The sequence below is a fragment of the Bufo gargarizans genome, chromosome 4, assembly GCF_014858855.1.
Source record: "Bufo gargarizans isolate SCDJY-AF-19 chromosome 4, ASM1485885v1, whole genome shotgun sequence".
NCBI classification, from domain to species: Eukaryota; Metazoa; Chordata; class Amphibia; order Anura; family Bufonidae; genus Bufo; species Bufo gargarizans.
Window position 1 is genome coordinate 276153713 of NC_058083.1, and position 20064 is coordinate 276173776.

General features: G+C 43.8%; 1 protein-coding gene across 1 annotated transcript in view; it reads left to right on the forward strand.

Annotated features, from left to right (window-relative positions):
- LOC122935374 (peptidase M20 domain-containing protein 2-like) overlaps nucleotides 1–19047 on the forward strand; it is a 57836-nt gene extending 38789 nt beyond the window's left edge. The window contains exons 7-8 of the mRNA XM_044291138.1: nucleotides 16439–16546; nucleotides 18830–19047. Coding sequence (XP_044147073.1) covers nucleotides 16439–16546; nucleotides 18830–19047 — 326 coding nt within the window. The remainder of the gene's footprint in view (nucleotides 1–16438; nucleotides 16547–18829) is intronic.
- Nucleotides 19048–20064: the final 1017 nt, after the last annotated feature.

Below are 20064 nucleotides of genomic sequence, written 5' to 3' on the forward strand. Positions count from 1 at the left end.
ACCTTTTCTTTTCCCTTCACTTTAACCCTATACTTGTATCTCCTAATTCTCAGGGGAAAAACACTGCTCTTTAGGTCCTAATTCACATGGGAATACTCGTTCTACCAGTTTATTGATATAATTTAACACGGCTTGCAGGTCAAAGTCTACATTCAGGCCCCCTGGTTGTAGCGTACATAATTCATATATCCACATACTTTCTTTTTTATTAATTTTCTCTAGAAAGCTTCCTCCCCTCCAGTGGTTTTGTACTAATTCCACCCCCATGAACTTTAGTCCCTCTGGAGTATAAAAAATGTCACCAAAAAAATCCAGAGGGACTAAAGTTCATGGGGGTGGAATTAGTACAAAACCACTGGAGGGGAGGAAGCTTTCTAGAGAAAATTAATAAAAAAGAAAGTAGGTGGATATATGAATTATGTACGCTACAACCAAGGGGCCTGAATGTAGACTTTGACCTGCAAGCCGTGTTAAATTAGATCAATAAACTGGTAGAACGAGTATTCCCATGTGAATTAGGACCTAAAGAGCAGTGTTTTTCCCCTGAGAATTAGGAGATACAAGTATAGGGTTAAAGTGAAGGGAAAAGAGAAGGTGTTTGGAGTAGCACACCAGATGCTTGATTAACTCTAGCCTACCAAATAAAAAGAAGGGGGAGGGAGAGATGAAGTTTGCCCTTGACGAAGCTCAAGGAGCAAAACCTGGGTCGGGCAAAGACTAAGACGCTGGGATTTTTAATGCGAATTTCAAAGAGCATGTTTGTGAGTATGTGCTAATAAACTTTTTAAAAATAGCTATCGGCGCTTCACTATGGTAGGAGCTACTTGCATCCACAGAAACTTTTAGGAAAATAAATTGGGAATAGTAGCAGACTCATCTGGTGTATATCTGAACCAAGTCTGTGGTTAGACCCTGTTTGATTGTATGTGAACGTGGATCTCCGCCAGGAAAAATCTGATCAGCCGCGGAGGATATTGCATATACGCCTTGGTTGGTGTAGTGCCGTGTAAGTACAATCTGTGCACTGCAGGGTAAAACAACCGTACGGATTTACACTTTTATAACTTATCAGTTGCAGGATATCCACAAATAGGACATTTGCAGCCCTCGGTTTTTTTCTAAAAGGAGAAGGAGAAAAGGAAAAAAAATGTTTGTATACCGTCTTTTATGACACGCCCGGTCCGAACCCTATATATATATTCACTAATGCTGTGCCTATAACACGGCTAATAAAAAAAGTGAACCTCCTTTATACCATGCACTGTATGAACATACATTGACCTAGATTTACCAATATGCTTGTGCCAAAAATCTCTCACAATTTGGCATTTCTAGGATTTCTACTTCTTTTTCCTACATACTAGACAGTAAGGCAGGGATTATTTGAAAGTGGGGGGAGCTTTACAGGAAAGGGGATGGGGCTTAAGATGAGCCATTTTGCAAAAAATGTTGGCCCCATTCTGGTGTATAATTATGTCTCAAAGTAAATCAACCATTAGTTGGTATAGAGTCAGTGAAAAAAAAGTACGGCCTTAGCTGACCTCAGCTAACTCACTGCCCTTAAATAACTTTATTGATACACATATATTAAAAAGAGAGAGGTTTTCTACTTTGATATCTGGGTGAAATATGCAAAACGAAAAATATATATGTTGTGTACGAGGATATAGCCCCTTAGCTTTTGCCTCGCAACACCATGTGTTCACCGACAGAGCATGCATGTATAATAACAGTGATTCTATTAGAGTTGAGCGAATCGAAGTCAATGAAGTGGAATTCCATCCGAATTTCAGGGAAAATTCTATTCGCCCCGAAGCCGTATTCCCTCATGCTTTGTGGTAGCGAATCGAGTTTCTCTGAATGGCGGTAAAAAAATGTTTAAATCATACTTAACTCATCCGTTTGAGTACGAAGAGCCAGCCGCCATCTTGATCTTGATTGAAGATCTCACATGAAATCCCGTGCACGGTGAAATATGTCATCACAACACTGGCCGATGTGATGATAGAATTACGGGCCGCAAGAGATTTCATGCTAGATCTTCAAATCAAGATGTTAGCAACCGACACTTCATGATCAAGTGGATGAGGTAAGTATGATTTTTTTTTCTTTTTAAAATACTTTTTATTAATTTTCAAGTTACAAAAACATACATTATGAAAGCAGATGACAATGCTTCACATTGATAATAGTTACAGACACAGACTTCCTTGCCTGGCTCGATCTAGTTGGATTAAGACTGCTTCTGTTAGATGGAGATACCGCACAATCCAAAAAGGAACCATACTAAGGTATATAGAAAACAGGAGGTCTTATCCTATTGGATAATTTGCATCAATGCCGTTGTAATCATTGCAATTAATAAGTCAAAGACATATTAACAAAGAACCAAAGAAACAAGAACTTGGGGGGGGGGGGCGAGGCTCAAATGAGACGAGTTTTCTTCATGAAAGAGATGGTAGGCGGGTTGCATGCGCACCAGTCCAAAAAGGTACATTGTTTTAAAGGTGTATAAGATTCTTGGGATCCTAGTGTCCCTCCTCCTATATGCGGCGATTGCTTTCAATTACCACCCCGTCTCTGTTCTCCCTCCTTTATCCTCAAATTTTAGGCTTATTATTGGTACATGGGGACTAAATATTTTCAAATATATACTGACTTCTGAGTTCCCAGTGGGAAAGCTCTTCTAGTCTAGCTAAATCATCCACTTTGGTTATCCATTGTGTGATTATGGAAGGTGTTTCTGACTTCCAATTGTAGGCTATAAGGAGGCGGGGGCGGAAGCAAGCAGGATTCTAGCCAATTTTTTCAGGATTATAGGGCACTCAGGTGGCAATAGAGACAAAATGGCAATCTCTGGTTTAAAAGAAGTGGTAATATGTTTTAAGATTTCTTTCCAGAAGTGTGTTAACTTAGGGCAGCTCCACCATATGTGGAGAAAATTTCCCACTTGAGCCTGGCATCTCCAACATAGGTCTGAGGTTGTACCGTATATCTTCCTGAACCTATCTGGGGTCAGATACCATCTTGTTAGTATCTTATAGGAATTTTCTTGTACTGTAACACACCTGGATGAGTTTGTTGGTGCTGTCAACATGACTTTAAGCTCTGCGTTCGTAAATGTCTTGCCCAGATCTCTTTTCCATTCCTTAATAAAATGCAAAGAAGACAGCAGTTCCGCTTCCTGTAGAGAGAGGTTTGGGAGGAGTATTCATCTGGGATATCAAAGTCTCAAACCAGGAAAGAGTATTTATTTGTCTGTTCTGTGTCATGCCTCTCTTGAATGTAAACTTGAGATGTTCGTGTTGTAGCATGTTTAAGTGTGATAGCTGTAGTTTGGTTCTAAGTGTTACTAGGTCAGGGAAGGTCCCGTCTTGCTCTAATAGGTCCTCGATCTTCATAATGTTATTTTTGAGTTTAGCTGGTAAGGAGTCGTAACCTGACTCTGTAGTATCAAAGAGGTCATAAGAGGGGAGATGGGAATTTCGAGCAATATGTTCTAATCTTTTCTTCCTTCCATAAGTGTTGCGCTTATAATTGGTGTTCTGGGATATTTATTTATTTATTTTTTGAATGAAAAATAATTTGGTATCTCAGGCGGAGATTAGTGATACGAGTATTCCTCTAAAGGAATCCAGAGTTTATGAGGAGGTCTTTTTATCTAGTCCACAATCTTTCCTAAGTGTACCGCTTTATAAAACTTTTGTATGGACGGGAAGCCGATTCCTCCACAGGCAAAAGGGATGTAAGATGCTCACCTGTCTCGCACTCCGGTGTGACCAAAAAGGGTCCTCGTGGATGTGCGGGACAGGTTACGCGTGTCTCCACTGATACACCAGCTCCGACCCATTTGCGAACCGACGCAGGGATGCGTTCGCATGTGCGCCGGAGGGGAAGACCACATGGGTTTCGGGGACAGCTTGGCCGGGCTAGCTGCACTACTCTGCGGCCGAGCTTGTCTCCGGTGCCTATTGCAGATTCCATTCTGGTGTCCATGTCGATGCGCTCGTGCACTCTTGCAGAGCCTGTCGTGCGTCCGTGTGTACGCTTGAAGACGGGTTCGAAAGGGGATACGCGGTCGCGCGTATGCGCTTCGCCGACCGGCGATGGGAATAGCACCTGGCCACAAGTTCAAAGTAGATTAGGGGGCCGGCATTGGTCTAATTGACTAATGACTGACCAAAGCCTTGTACACAGGTGTAGGGCAGGATCATGACCTATGGGGAGTGGACACTTGGCGCCCTGGGATCTGTTAGCAGGCACATAAAAGGTGGCTTCCCAGGTCGGTCAGTGCCCACTGTTATCTTCCCTCATCCAGGTGCAGGTCAGTACTGCTTGCTGCTGACTGAAGTTTGCTTGGACTTTGTCCGTTCCAGTGGGACCCAGGACCCGGGATTTTCTGTGTCGCATCCATTCACTTGACAAGTTACACAAGGACTTATGCATGGATCGGGACTACTCCTGGCTTCCCTTTGTTTTGTTTGCCTGATATTAGCTCCAGTGAAGTTTTGCATGGACTTTGCTTATTTTGTTAATAAACCCCTTGACTTCATCTTCACTGGTCTGTTTTGTTGGTCCCTTGCATTACAGAACAGTGGGCCCAACAAACAGTTGCCATGGAAAGAACCGGCAGTAACTAACTGAGTTAACAGGAGCAGCTAATCTGTTAACCCAACGACGCCCGAATGTGCCGTCAGTCGCTGCAGCTCAAATCCAGGAGCAACTGTCTAATGTGATGGGGGAGGTTCAGCAGCTGCTCCAAGGAAACTCCACGTTAACCGTCACGATCACACTACACCAAGTGGAGCCGAAGATTCCTCTGCCTGACTCCTTCACAGGAGATAGACAAGACTTCCTAAACTTCAGGGACTCCTGTCTTTTATATTTCCAGTTGTGGCCGATAGCTTCTGGCAATACCAGACAGAGGATAGGGATCATAATGTCCTTGCTGCGTGGAGATCCCCAACATTGGGCGTTTAATTTGCCCCAGGAGTACGCTGCTTATTCATCAGTCAAAGCTTTCTTTGAGGCCATGGCCGTTATCTACGATGACCCGGATCGCACCCGTACTGCCGAGAACCATCTCGAGCATATTCAGCAAGGTCGCCGCCCTGCCGAAGAATACGCCATGGAATTCAGGCGATGGGCAGCTTTCGCCACCTGGGGCGACGCAGCCCTCCGCCATCGTTTCTGGCTGGGACTTTCTAATGCAGTCTGGGATCTTCTTCTAGCCTTACCCACTCCCGTCTCTTTGGAGATGGCCATCTCCTAGGCAATCGTTGCTGACAGATGGATCCATGAGAGGAGGGTAGAACGGTCGACTCACTTTATACCTTCACGGCCACATCCAGGGGCCACCAAGCCAGCAGAAGAGCCAATGGAGGTTGGGTCCTCCCATCTTACACAAGTAGAACGAGCTCATCGCCAACAGAAAGGTCTGTGCCTGTTTTGTGGAAAAGCAGGACATCTCGTTAAGACCTGTCCCCTCCTGTTGGCGGGAAACAAATAAACCTAGGGGGCATAGAGGAGAACCTAGGTGCTATTATCCCTCCTCCAACTCGAGTGATGATACCTATTTCACTACATTGGCAAGACAAAGTCCATGTGTTTTCTGCCCTGATTGATTCTGGGGCAGCAGGGAATTTTATGGACTCAGTCTTGGTTCATCGACTTGGCATCCTGCTTATCCAGCCAAAGACCACCCTGTTGGTGACCACTATTGATGGATCTCCTCTACAGGATAGTCGTGCAGTGTGGATGACGCCCGGGATGCAGGTAACAGTGGGGGCTGATCATCGCGAGTGGTACCTCTCACAAACCTCACTAAGAAGGGAGCTAATCCTTCAAAGTGGACAAGAGGGGCAGACAGAGCCTTTGAAACGCTAAAGCAGGCCTTTTGCACTGCGCCAATCCTTACTCGTTCAGACTCTTACCGACCTTTTTGTCCTCGAGGTTGACGCCTCCGAGGTTGGTGTTGGGGCAGTTCTTTCACAGTATTCCGGGGGTCCCTGAGAGGTTACATCCCTGTGCCTTCTTCTCTCGGACGCTCTCTCCAGCCGAGTGTAATTATGACATCGGCAATAGAGAGCTTCTGGGAGTAAAATTGGCTTTTCAAGAGTGGAGACATTGGCTTGAGGGTGCGGAACATCCCATTACGGTTTAGACTGACCACAAAAAATTTGAGTATCTAGAGACTGCCAAGAGACTCCACTCCCGACAAGCTCGGTGGGCATTGTTTTTCACCCGCTTCAATTTTTGCCTCAGGTTTTGCAGCCAGGTTCTAAAAATGTGAAGGCAGATGCTCTGTCCCGCTGCTTTCCTGAGGCTGCTTCCATTCTGAGCTCTGAGCCAGAGACTATTCTTCCAAATAAATGTTTTCTGGCCGCCCTAGGGACCGCAGAGTTAATGAAGGATTTGTCCTCTCTTCTCAGAGAGTCCGCCTAACAAATCCCAAGGGGTGATGGTTTGTACCGGTTAACCTTTGGTTAAAGGTTATCCAACAGCTTCATAAATCCAAGTCTGCAGGGCATCTGGGTGTTAAGAAAACACTTGCCCTTGTTAAACTCCACGTTTGTTGGCCCAGTATGTCCGTGGATGTTAAAATCTACGTCCAGGCATGTAGTGTGTGTGCTCGATGTAAACCGGTGTGCCCCTTCTGGTTCTTTGCTCCCACTACCCACTCCTTAGGTTCCATGGACTCACATCTCCATGGACTTCATCACAGATTTGCCAAGGTCCTCTGGAAGTACGGTAATCTGGGTAGTGGTGGACCATTTTAGTAAAATGGCCCATTTTATCCCACTTCCCGGATTGCCTTCGGCCAGAGAATTGGCAGATCTGTTTTTAAACCATGTCTTTCGATTACAAGGATCGCTGGATGATATTGTTTTAGATAGAGGTGTTCAATTCATCTCTCGGTTCTGGCATTTTTTCTGCGCCCGAAAAGTGATTCTTTTCTTTCTTTAATTATGTTATACAAGGCTGAGTAATAGCCATCGAATACTCTGGCAATTCCAGTGTCATCTTTCAGCAGAGAGTTATCTTCATCTTTTATTGCAGAAATCCTGTGTAACGGTCACGTACACACACACACACAGGGGGGAGGATAGTGACCACTGCACTCCACCCTCACCCCTGACCCTGCCTACTTGCCTCACGAGTCCTGATGACAGGGGACAACTGGACGGCAGTCCCTAACTTAGGATACGTGCAGGAAGGACAGACATGACAAATAACGGATAGTGAATGGACTGTGTAAAAAAACCAAGATGACAACGCAGTACAGAGGGATAAGCAAAGAAAGGTCAGGAGAAGCCGGGGTCACAAATACCAGGAGAGTCGAGAAGTACCAAAGGAGTCCACAAAGAATAGTCAGGTGGAAGCCGAGGTCAATATACCAGGAAGGATGCGCAGTACAGGAGGAGCAGGCAAAGGATCGTCAGGGAACAAGATCAGGTAAGTACACAGGTATCCAACAACTGCCAGGAACCTAAATTAACAGGCAACCTATGGCCAGCAGGCTGCCTGTATTTATAGTGGGGAGTGAGGGTCATGTGACGTGGTCAGCGTCACATGACCGACAGACTGACCAGTCGAGCACCGAGTGATCAGCTCGGCGCTCAAGGCAGACCTAGAAGCAGGGAGCCTCCCAGCTAGCAAAGCCGCCCTGGGAACGAGGTCAAATACAGATCCTCGCTCCCGAAGCTAAGCAGCAGGTCTGTGGCTGATGGGAGACCGAGTGCGCCTTCGGCACCCCGTTACAGCCTGGCTTTACATTGGCGTTGCTTTAACATAGCAACCATAAATTTAGTTGTTTTACCACCATGTGCGAAGAAATTTTGTCTTAGTGAAAGGTAAAATTTAGTAGATTGAACATTCAGAATATTCCTCATCTCCTCCCTCAGAACTGTTAATTCAGATTGGTGTTGATCCGCTAAGGAGAGTTTATGTATTGCTTCTATTCTAGCATTTTTATAGTAGAGAGTGGTTATTTTCTCTTGTCTGACCTTATTTAAGTGTGATGCAATTGACACAAAGGCTCCTCTTATCACGGATTTGTGTGATTCCCAGAGAAGCTGTGGTGTTATACCATCCGTTTCATTCAGGGTGAAGAATTCCCTAAGATTCTCCTCAATCTTTTTCTTTGTACTTGTAGTGTCTAGTAATGTTTCATTTAGTCTCCATTTAGTGTTCTGCTTTGGGGTGTTAAATTACATATATACCGGGAAATGTTCCGAATGTACCATGGTGCCTATTTGCACTTCTGTACACATATGCAATTGTGTAGACTGGAAGAATATGTAATCTAGCCTGTGATAGGAATTATGTGGGGCTGAGTAGTGTGTGCAGTCCCTTACATTTGGGTAAAGGGAGCGCCAAGTATTTATTACTGATCTACAATGCATTTGTTTCTTAATGGATGACAAGGTTTTGCATGGAATTGCCGATTTGCCCGTGGAGGAATCTTTTGATTGCTCCAGTGAAACATTAAAGTCTCCTGCTATGATTGTAATGCCTTCTATGAAGTCTTCTAATTTTGGCATCACTTTGTTGAACCATGATCTTTCTGCTATGTTTGGCCCATAGAAGTTAGCAAATGTATATATTTGAGAATTTATGTAGCCTTTCACAAAGAGGAATCTACCTTCTTTATCTATATTGATTTCTTCCTCTGTAAAGGCTACGTGTTTGTGTAGGCCCATGCTAACCCCTAATCTATTGGAGTATATCCAGAGGATATCCAGATCTGGATAGGTCTGGTGTTTTACTATGTTTAAAATGCGTCTCTTGATTAAATACTATTTGTGTTTTTTCTTTGTGGAAGTGACGGAGAACCTGATTTCTTTTAAATGGGGATTTCAGGCCTCTGACATTGTATGTTGCCAATTTGAGGTTAGACATATGTATGTGGTTTGAGAAGGGAATTTTATCTTGGTATCCTACCATGAAATAGGAAGCAAATTTGGGTTCTTTTGGTTGAATGGACTGGCGCCGCAACCTCCGCCCTCCAGGTGGAAATGAAGGAAAAACGACAGAATTTAGGTACTGAAAAATAAGAGAAAAACATATTAGCAACATGTAACATTATTACAAACTTCCTCCATAAGGGGGTATCAATGTGGAGAGCTCTAATCTCCAGGAAGAACTAAACTAGGTTCTTACACCATGCCCTGCTGGCATGGTGTGAGGAGAGGAAGTTTGAGAACATTATAAAACAGTGAACAACAACACCGTAGGAGTATGTGACATCCTTCATGGCAAAAAAACATTAGGGATAATCTTCCACCAACAATTGAGTTTCTTTCTATATTTGGCTACACGGACTCCTCCCTCTTTTGATGTTCAGAGGCTCTAAGAACAAGATTAGCCTCTGTGGCATTTCTGCTGGCCATTCTAGCTAAGAGAGGAGTTTGTGCGTAAGAAATCACTAAAGCCACATTCTATGTTAGCTTATTAAATTTTCAGGAATAGTGTACTTATTACTCAGAGTCTTTTAGTCGCCCTTAGAGATGATTCTGCTCTGCGTCAGTTTTCCTTGCTTCTTCTTGGATCTTTGGGTTTTCCGTAGTTGACCATTTCCCATGACGAGATCTCTGACTGGATGAAGACATCTTCAGTTATTGATCAGTTCGGTATATTCAGATCTTCTATCTCAAGAAATGTGAAAATGTCTGGGAGGTCTTTCTAAGATCTGGTTAGCAGCTTTTTATCTGTCCAGGAGATTAACATCCCAAAGGGGAATAGCCATCTGAATGCAATTCATCTGTGCCGTAAGATATCAGTCAGTGGTTTGAGTATGCGTCTTTTATTTAGCGTAGAGGGGGCCAGGTCTTGGAATAAGAGTATGGTAGCTCCTTTGATACTCAATGTTGGAGCTTTCTCTGGCTTTCTTCATCACTAGCCCTTTTTGGGTGAACTTTAGGAATGTACATATTATGTCTCTGGGTGGATCTGTAGGATTAGATCTGGGACTGAGTGTTCTGTGTCCTCTCTAAAGGATGATAGGTTCTGTATATTCTTCTCCCAGTAAGGATTCACATATTTGTATAACCGCTTTTGAGATGACTTCTGGAGCTACACACTCTGGTACTCCTCTCAGGTGTAGATTGTTCCTTCTACCTCTATTTTCTAGGTCTTCTAGACCAGTGATAGGCAAACTGCGGCTCTCCAGCTGTTGCAAAACTACGACTCCCACCATGCCCTGATGTAGGCTGAAAGCTGTAGGCAGTCTTTGCATGCTGGGAGTTGTAGTTCTGCAACAGCTGGAGAGCCGCAGTTTGCCTATCACTGTTCTAGACGATCATATAGGCCGTTAAGGTGTTGCTGGTAAGTTGAGAGGGTCTCTGTATTTTTGAGGGTATATTCAATTATTATTGTTGGGTAGCTTCTAGGGTTTCCACCCTGTGACAGATGTGTCTAATTTTTGTTATCTCGACTAATTCATCTAGTACTGGATTTACGGCTTTGGATAGAGCCTGTGATATAAAAGCTCTAGAGATGGGGAGGTCGGCTGATGCTTCCATTGTTTCTTCATTGTCACTATCTCTGTCAGAGTGAAGTGAGGTCGAACGACTTGATATTCCTTTAGGGACAGGTATCCTCCTCTAGTGGAGTTTTTATTTTTTTCATGATGTATTTATCTAAGTCCGTTTAAGTCTTGTTGGATCTGAGGCTGAAAGTCTTGTGGGATCTGAGGCTGATCCTCTGTATCTGCCGACTTTAACCATTAGGCTTAAGATCTTTGGCCCGAATAGCAAGTGGGGTCTCTTTTACATGGATGTCGTTTACTTAGTGCATTTTAAACAGCCATCTTCTGCTAGTTGTTCAGGTGCAGTTGCCTGAGGCTGATTAATATGATGGTCTGGGATAGAGGCTCTATTTGATGTGCCCTAAAGGACTACTGACAATTGATCAGAGAATTGTATTCAGCTCTTGTTTCCCAGTCTAAGAGTCTCATTGTGTCAATATTATATGTGTATATGAAGGTGATGCATATGCCTGGTGGGCACCTTTCTTATGGGGTCAGATGTTGTTATTGCAAGCAATGAGTGTGTCTCTAATCACCACGCCGCCATCTTAAGTAGGCCCGCTTCCGTGACACTGCATGTCTATTCTTATTGACCCTCTTGCTTCCCGCTGCTAACTGGGCACAGGACCCACCTTCTGTTTCTGCTGGGACACTGGCCCTTGCGGTTTTTGGTGCTTAAATGTGGCCTTAGGTGGTCCCGGCGTTTCTTCCTGCCTGGAGCTGGGGAGGAAGCGTAGATGCACTCTGCTTGCAAAGATGGCGTCGCCGCCACAGGAGCAGCACAGGCCTAAATGGTAAAATGTGGGCAATGTGGGAGTGCTTGCTAACCTGTCTTGTGTTAGATCCAAGACGTCGTCCTCTGTGCTTTACTGCAATTCCAGTTGTGTATCGGAGGGCACTTCGCCAGTCGCGCTCTTGCTGGCACTTTAGGCCGGGGATCTGCCTCTTCAGCTAGGCGTCAGATTAATTCTCTGGTTGCCCGGGTGTTAGAAGCTCCCTAAATGTCTCTAATGGGAGCTTAAGGTGTGAGGGGACCGTATATGAGAGTTTTACGGTCCCGGAGTTGGTAGGAGGGTGCGCATGTGGGAGGATTAGTTCTCCACCGCAGGAGCTGCTGTAAAGGACGTTCACTCCGCTCGGCTGCTGGCCACGCCCCATATTATTTATATTTTTTTATATTACATTGTAATATCAATGTCAGATGCCACGATCAGCTATAAAAATTGGCATCTGAGGGGTACAATGACGGGGAGAAGCGCAATCGCCGCTCCTTGTCATTGGCACCCACGTCACAAAGTGAATTTTTTTGTAAAATTCGACAAAGCAGCCGAATTGAATTTTAGAATACTTCGCTCATCACTAATTATGGTGTTTTCTGGGTATATCTAAAAAAAATACAAGACAGAGGGATCACTCACTATCGCATAACAATGAGGCACAAGGGCTCCATGTTCTGAATTGCAGAGCACAAAATGCAATATGATTGTCACTAAATATAATGACCAGGTGGTACATTGCTGCATGTATTATGCAAGAAAGCATACCTCCCAACTTTTTGGACAGTTAAAGAGGGACACGTATGGTTTATTGTGTGAAAGATCCACTTCCCCTGCATATTTATGTACTTCAATAGTTTATTTTAATTTTTACACAATAGCGCAAAAATTAGCTTAGTATAAAAATGTCTAAAATCCAAATTGCATAAAACAATGAAATAATATGCAAGGCGGGTTTCAAAGGGACACTGTCACCTGGATTTTACTTACTGAGCTAATAACATCACCACATCAGTCTCAACGATTTACATTAAAATATACTAGTATTACTGCCCTATGTCTCTTTTATATTGTCTATAAAGTCGGTTTTATTAACCACCTCAGCCCCCCTAGCTTAAACACCCTTAATGACCAGACCACTTTTTACAATTCTGCACTACACTACTTTCACGGTTTATTGCTCGGTCATGCAACTTACCACCCAAATTAATTTTACCTCCTTTTCTTCTCACTAATAGAGCTTTCATTTGGTGGTATTTCATTGCTGCTGACATTTTTACTTTTTTTGTTATTAATCAAAATTTACTGATTTTTTTTAAATGACATTTTTCACTTTCAGTTGTAATTTTTTTAAAAAAAAACTACATTTCTATATAAATGTTTCAATAAATTTATTGTTCTACATGTCTTTGATAAAAAAAAATGTTTGGGAAAAAAATGGTTTGGGTAAAAGTTATAGCGTTTACAAACTATGGTACAAAAATGTGAATTTCCGCTTTTTGAAGCAGCTCTGACTTTCTGAGCACCTGTCATGTTTCCTGAGGTTCTACAATGCCCAGACAGTAGAAAACCCCCACAAATGACCCCATTTCGGAAAGTAGACACCCTAAGGTATTCGCTGATGGGCATAGTGAGTTCATGGAACTTTTTATTTTTTGTCACAAGTTAGCGGAAAATTATGATTTTTTCCTTACAAAGTCTCATATTCCACTAACTTGTGACAAAAAATAAAAACTTCCATGAACTCACTATGCCCAACACGAAATACCTTGGGGTGTCTTCTTTCCAAAATGTGGTCACTTGTGGGGTAGTTATACTGCCCTGGCATTTTAGGGGCCCTAATGCGTGAGAAGTAGTTTGAAATCAAAATGTGTAAAAAATGTCCTGTGAAATCCTAAAGGAGCTCTTTGGAATGTGGGCCCCTTTGCCCACCTAGGCTGCAAAAAAGTGTCACACATGTGGTATCGCCGTACTCAGGAGAAGTCGGGCAATGTGTTTTGGGGTGTCTTTTTACACATGCCCATGCTGGGTGAGATAAATATCTCTGTCAAATGACAACTTTGTATAAAAAAAATGGGAAAAGTTGTCTTTTAGAGAGATCTTTCTCTCACCCAGCATGGGCATAGTGAGTTCATGGAAGTTTTTATTTTTTTCTCACAAGTTAGTGGAATATGAGACTTTGTAAGAAAAAAAAATCATCATTTTCCGCTAACTTGTGACAAAAAATAAAAAAATTCTAGGAACTCACCATGCCCCTCACGGAATACCTTGGGGTGTCTTCTTTCCAAAATGGGGTCACTTGTGGGGTAGTTATACTGCCCTGGCATTTTAGGGGCCTAATGCGTGAGAAGTAGTTTGAAATCAAAATGTGTAAAAAATGCCCTGTGAAATCCTAAAGGTGCTCTTTGGAATGTGGGCCCCTTTGCCCACCTAGGCTGCAAAAAAGTGTCACACATGTGGTATCGCCGTACTCAGTAGAAGTTGGGCAATGTGTTTTGGGGTGTCTTTTTACATATACCCATGCTGGGGTGAGAAAAATATCTCTCTAAAAGTCAACATTTCCAATTTTTTATACAAAGTTGTCATTATAGAGAGATATTTCTCTCACCCAGCATGGCTATATGTAAAAATACACACTAAAACACATTGCCCTACTTCTCCTGAGTACAGCGATACCACATGTGTGACACTTTTTTGCAGCCTAGATGCGCAAAGGGGCCCAAATTCCTTTTAGGAGGGCATTTTTAGACATTTGGATCCCAGACTTCTTCTCACGCTTTAGGGCCCCTAAAATGCCAGGGCAGTATAAATACCCCACATGTGACCCCATTTTGGAAAGACACCCCAAGGTATTCAATGAGGGGCATGGCGAGTTCATAGAAGATTATTTTTTTGGGCATAAGTTAGCGGAAATTGATTATTTCTTTTTTCTCACAAAGTCTCCGTTTCCGTTAACTTGGGACAAAAATTTAAATCTTTCATGGACTCAATATGCCCCTCAGCGAATACCTTGGGGTGTCTTCTTTACGAAATGGGGTCACATGTGGGGTATTTATACTGCCCTGGCATTTTAGGGGTCCTAAAGCGTGAGAAGAAGTCTGGAATGTAAATGTCTAAAAAATGTTATGCATTTGGATTCCGTGAGGGGTATGGTGAGTTCATGTGAGATTTTATTTTTTGTCACAAGTTTTTTGTCACAAGAAAAAAAAATTAAAAAAAAATCTGCTAACTTGTGCCAGAAAAATGTCTGAATGGAGCCTTACAGGGGGGTGATCAATGACAGGGGGGTGATCACCCCATATAGACTCCCTGATCACCCCCCTGTCATTGATAACCCCCTGTAAGGCTCCATTCAGACATCCGTATGTGTTTTGCGGATCCAATCCGTGGATCCGTAAAACACATACGGACGTCTGAATGGAGCCAGCATTACAGGGGGGTGATCAATGACAGGGAGGTGATCAGGGAGTCTATATGGGGTGATCACCCCCCTGTCATTGATCACCCCCCTGTAAGGCTCCATTCAGACGTCCGTATGTGTTTTGCGGATCCGATCCATGGATCCGTAAAACACATACGGATGTCTGAATGGAGCCAGCCTTACAGGGGGGTGATCAATGACAGAGGGGTGATCAGGAAGTCTATATGGGGTGATCACCCCCCTGTCATTGATTACCCCCCTGTAAGGCTCCATTCAGACGTCCGTATGTGTTTTGCGGCTCCGATCCATGGATCCGTGGATCCATAAAACACATACGGACGTCTGAATGGAGCCTTACAGGGGGGTGATCAATGACAGGGGGGCGATCAATGACAGGGGGGTGATCAGGGAGTCTATATGGGGTGATCAGGGGTTAATAAGGGGTTAATAAGTGACAGGGGGGTGTAGTGTAGTGTAGTGTGGTGCTTGGTGCTACTTATTACAGAGCTGCCTGTGTCCTCTGGTGGTCGATCCAAGCAAAAGGGACCACCAGAGGACCAGGTAGCAGGTATATTAGACGCTGTTATCAAAACAGCATCTAATATACCTGTTCGGGGTTAAAAAAATCGAACGATCGCCGCTGGCAGACTGTAGATCAGCTAGTTTACCTCGCGAGATGACGCGCCATCGCGCCCAGGAGGAATAACAGGGCCGATCCTGCGTACGGCGGTCCTGTAGTGGTTAATATGCAAAGTACCTCAATAAGGAGCCGTCCCTCCGGCAGTTGGATCCCAGCCGCAGCCATTACTTCAGAGCCCAGCACCGCCCCACTGAAAATTTATTAATTCCTTTAATTCCTTTTTGCTGACATAATGTTTGTGCAGTGCCCATAATCCCGCGTATGTGTCCTGGATACACATGTCAGCTCCGGGATTATGGGCGCTGCACAAACATTACGCCGGCGAAGAGGAGTGAATAAAATAGCAGTGTGCAGTACTGGGCTCCGAAGTAATGGGCGCAGCTGGGCTCCAACTGCCGGAGGGACATCCCCTTGGGGGTCCTTATTAATTTGCATGTTATTAAAATCGGTTTTATAGACAAAATTAAAGACACAGGGCAGTAATACTAGTATATTTTAATGTGAATCGTGGAGACTGATGTGGTAGTGTTATTAGCTCAGTAAGTAAAATCCTGGTGACAGTGTCCCTTTAATATACAGATAAAACACGAAAACACATTCAATATTGTAAATGTAATAATGCAAATCTTTAACTCAGACCTAAAAGAGGGACATTTAAAGGGGTTATCCAATCCTAAAAATAGCCCCCCCCCCATATGCTGGGGCCCCCACGCTGAGTATACTTACCTGGGTCCCCACTCCCTGTGCCGCTCCTGGTCCCCGCACCACCGCTGCCGCTTCTACCCATGCGGTGTTGGGGGGGTGGCAGCTAATGACAGGCGGGAACGGGGACGAGCCTCCCTAGCGTCACCTGGGTTGCAGGATATTTTGTATTTTTTCCGTGATTTTAAGCAGGGAGACAGCCACAGGGGTCTTGGGTGTCGATCCCCCACTGATCAGATATTGATGACCTATGCAGAATAAAGACCCTTTTAAATTACAAAATAAAATCAAAGATGTAGAATTCAAACAGATTTCATAAACATTTATCATTAGAAAGTGTAACCTTTGTTTTGCATCTTATGTATTTCTAGGGTCAACAGATTTTGGAAATGTGACCTATGTAGTTCCAGGATTTCATCCCTATTTTTGCATTGGTTCGAATGCCTTTAATCATACTGCAGAATATACCGAAGCTGCGGGTAAGCACTTAAATCAAGACTGTTAGGGAAAAGTATATTATTGGGAAAAATCCTGCTTTGTATGTAATAGTGGGGTCAGTTTTGTTGTGTGGGTTCATTTGTTTATCTACACAGCATTGGGGCTCCTCATCTTGTTCTTTTCTTCTGAAGTCTACACCGTGCTGGGTTGCTTATATCCAATTCACTTGAATGGAATAACTGATCAATATCTAGAACTCAGGCAACCCCTTTAGAGAAGCACTCCCACAATTTTTTTTATCTGACCAGTTAGACTGCTGTAGTGAAGTAATATTCTTACCAGTGACTTTATTTGTAATTTATCCCCTCCCTTTTGATCTTCAGCTGTGTCATGTGACCAACTGACCACAGGACAGGAAGTTAGTTACTTAAAGGGATTCTTTCACCAGGTTTCACCCCTTTAAGATAAAAATATGCTTATGTTCAGGGTGCCTTCACGATTCCTAATGTGGTCTTATAAATGTAATCTGTAGGCTCATTTTGCTAAAAAAAAAAAAAACGCTATTACTAACCTGTCAGTCAAAAAAATAAGGTGCCCAAGGGGATGTAAATGGCTCCAAGCTGCCGGCTGTTCGTGCCCAGCGCCGCCTCATAATCTTCTGTGACGCCTCCCACTCTCCCTCCCTCCCCCCTCCTCCCTCCCTCCCCCCTCCCCCCTCCTCCCTCCCCCCTCCTCCCTCCTCCTGCTGTAACAGCGATGTGATGCCTCCCACTCTTCCTCCCTCCTCCTGCTGTAACATCGATGTGATGCCTCCCACTCTCCCTCCCTCTGCTGTAACATTGATGTGATGCCTCCCACTCTCCCTCCCTCCCCCCTCCCTCCTCCTCCTGCTGTAACATCGATGTGATGCCTCCCACTCTCCCTCCCTCCCTCCTCCTCCTGCTGTAACATCGATGTTACAGCAGGAGGAGGAGGGAGGGGGAGGGAGAGTGGGAGGCATCACATCAATGTTACAGCAGGAGGAGGAGGGAGAGTGGGAGGCATCACATCGATGTTACAGCAGGAGGAGGGAGGAGGGGGGAGGGAGGGAGAGTGGGAGGCATCACATCGATGTTACAGCAGGAGGAGGGAGGAGGAGGGAGGGAGGGAGAGTGGGAGGCATCACATCAATGTTACAGCAGGAGGAGGAGGGAGAGTGGGAGGCATCACATCGATGTTACAGCAGGAGGAGGGAGGGAGAGTGGGAGGCATCACATCGATGTTACAGCAAGAGGAGGGAGGAGGCGGGAGGGAGGGAGAGTGGGAGGCATCACATCGATGTTACAGCAGGAGGGGGGAGGGAGAGTGGGAGGCATCACATCGCTGTTACAGCAGGAGGAGGGAGGAGGGAGGAGGGGGGAGGGAGGGAGAGTGGAGGCATCACATCGATGTTACAGCAGGAGGAGGGAGGAGGAGGGAGGGAGGGAGAGTGGGAGGCATCACAAAAGATTATGAGGCGGCGCTGGGCACGAACAGCCGGCAGCTTGGATCCATTTACATCCCCTTGGGCATCTTATTATCAGGTTAGTAATAGCGTTTATTTTTTTTAGCAAAATGAGCTTACAGATTACATTTAGATGACAGAATCCCTTTAACTATTCCTTCCTATGAGACTGACATTGAGGCTCCCATAGGAATATATAGAGAAACTGACTTCCTGTCCACACATAAGATGCTGTGTTATTTGCTGGTCACATGACACAGCTGAGGATCAGAAGGGAGGAGATAACTCACAAATATAGTCACTGGTAAGAAGGTTACCTTCACCTACATCAATCACCTTTCTAACAGGTCTGAGAATAAAACTTTCTGTGGGAGTGAAATGGAAATGTTGCCTACTTAAAGGGGTTGTCTGGGCTTCAGTCGTAACTTGTGCCCCTGAACATGAAAAAACCCACTTCCCACAGGACCTGGCATATCACAGGTCTCAGCAGTCATGTGGCTGGAATGGTACTTCACTGCTGTGAAGTAGCATTTAAGCCACTTTGACCGCTGAGACCTGCTATTGACTGCAGTAGCCAAGAGATTAAGCCACTTCCTGGTCCCGGTGGGACAAGAAGTGGGTGAGAATGGAGCAACAGCGGGTATTTGGATAGGTGAGTGGGGTTTATTCAGCTCCAAGGCCAGACAACCTGTTTAAGAGAATGTTCTATAGATATTTCAATAGTACAAAGATAAGCCAACATCAGTGTCTCTACAATAAGTCTATTTAAATAACTGGCCAATCTTCAACATGTAAATTATTCTATATTCATTTTCTGTTATTGTATGTTCCATTTTAACAGGCTCAGAAGAAGCTCAATATTACACACTCCGGATTGCAAAATCATTGGCAATGACTGCATTAGATGTGATCTTTAACCCGGATTTGCTAGAAAGTATTCGCCAGGACTGGAAGATGGCGAAGGAAATGGAAGACATTCCTTCTGGAATGAATAAAGCCAGAGATTTGAGCTGCAGGGCAGGGTGTTCTACAGTTTATATTAAAAACACAACACAATAATGTGTAATAATTGGGGAATATAACTACACTGATTATATCATCATGTAATTTTGTAGCATTACTTACTATAGATACACTAGATAATAATCAAAAAAATACCTAGTTAATTTCATGTCTTTCAACCTTTTCTTCTAAATGGTGTCATTTTAATAGTTTTGCTCCATGGCTTTCTATGTATGAATGTAAATAACACAATTTTAACAATCAGCAAATCTGTGAAATAAATGTATAATGCTTACATTCACACACCTTCTAATACTCATTGCCATTTATATCTTAGCAGTATAATTGTATCTTCACCATGATAATATTACAAACTTAGGTATAAAGGTATCTCTCTGTTAGATCATATACTTTGAAAAGGCAAACCATACAATACCTGACTTATAAATGGAAACTCATATACATGTCCGTTTTAAAGGGGATTTCCAGGATCACTATGGCTTTTAACAGATATGTTTATGTAGTTACTTATCTCAGGTAAATCTTCACCATACTTCTATTCAGTCTGGACTCTCCTGAACTGTTTTTTCTATGTTAACAAATAACTCTCGCATGTTTCCTTTCTGTATGTAGCACTTTGTGCAGCCAACCAAACTCAATGCAAAATCAAAAAAAATGCAATTCTACTCTCTCTAGCACCGTCCCTAATCACCCCTAGCTAATTTATAGCTCATCCCACAAAGCTAATTACATAGGCACTCCCCTATCACTGCTCCTATTTGACACAACCATGGACATGGTCATGTGACCACAGAACAGAAGATAGGAGCAATAAAGATAACAGAATTACACTACAAAATTATAGCTTCATACATGACTGTTGTAAAGAATGTTAATGCAAACTGGAAAACCACTTTAAGACTAGCCACACCCATTCGCTTGTTTGGCCAACAGCTATCCACCCATGCACATGAATGCTCAGCCTGGCCATGTGTGTGCAACTGTTCTCAGTAGGGGGAAGGGAATAAACTGCTGCCAGGCACTTTTGTCTCCCTTAAGGGTACTTTCACACTA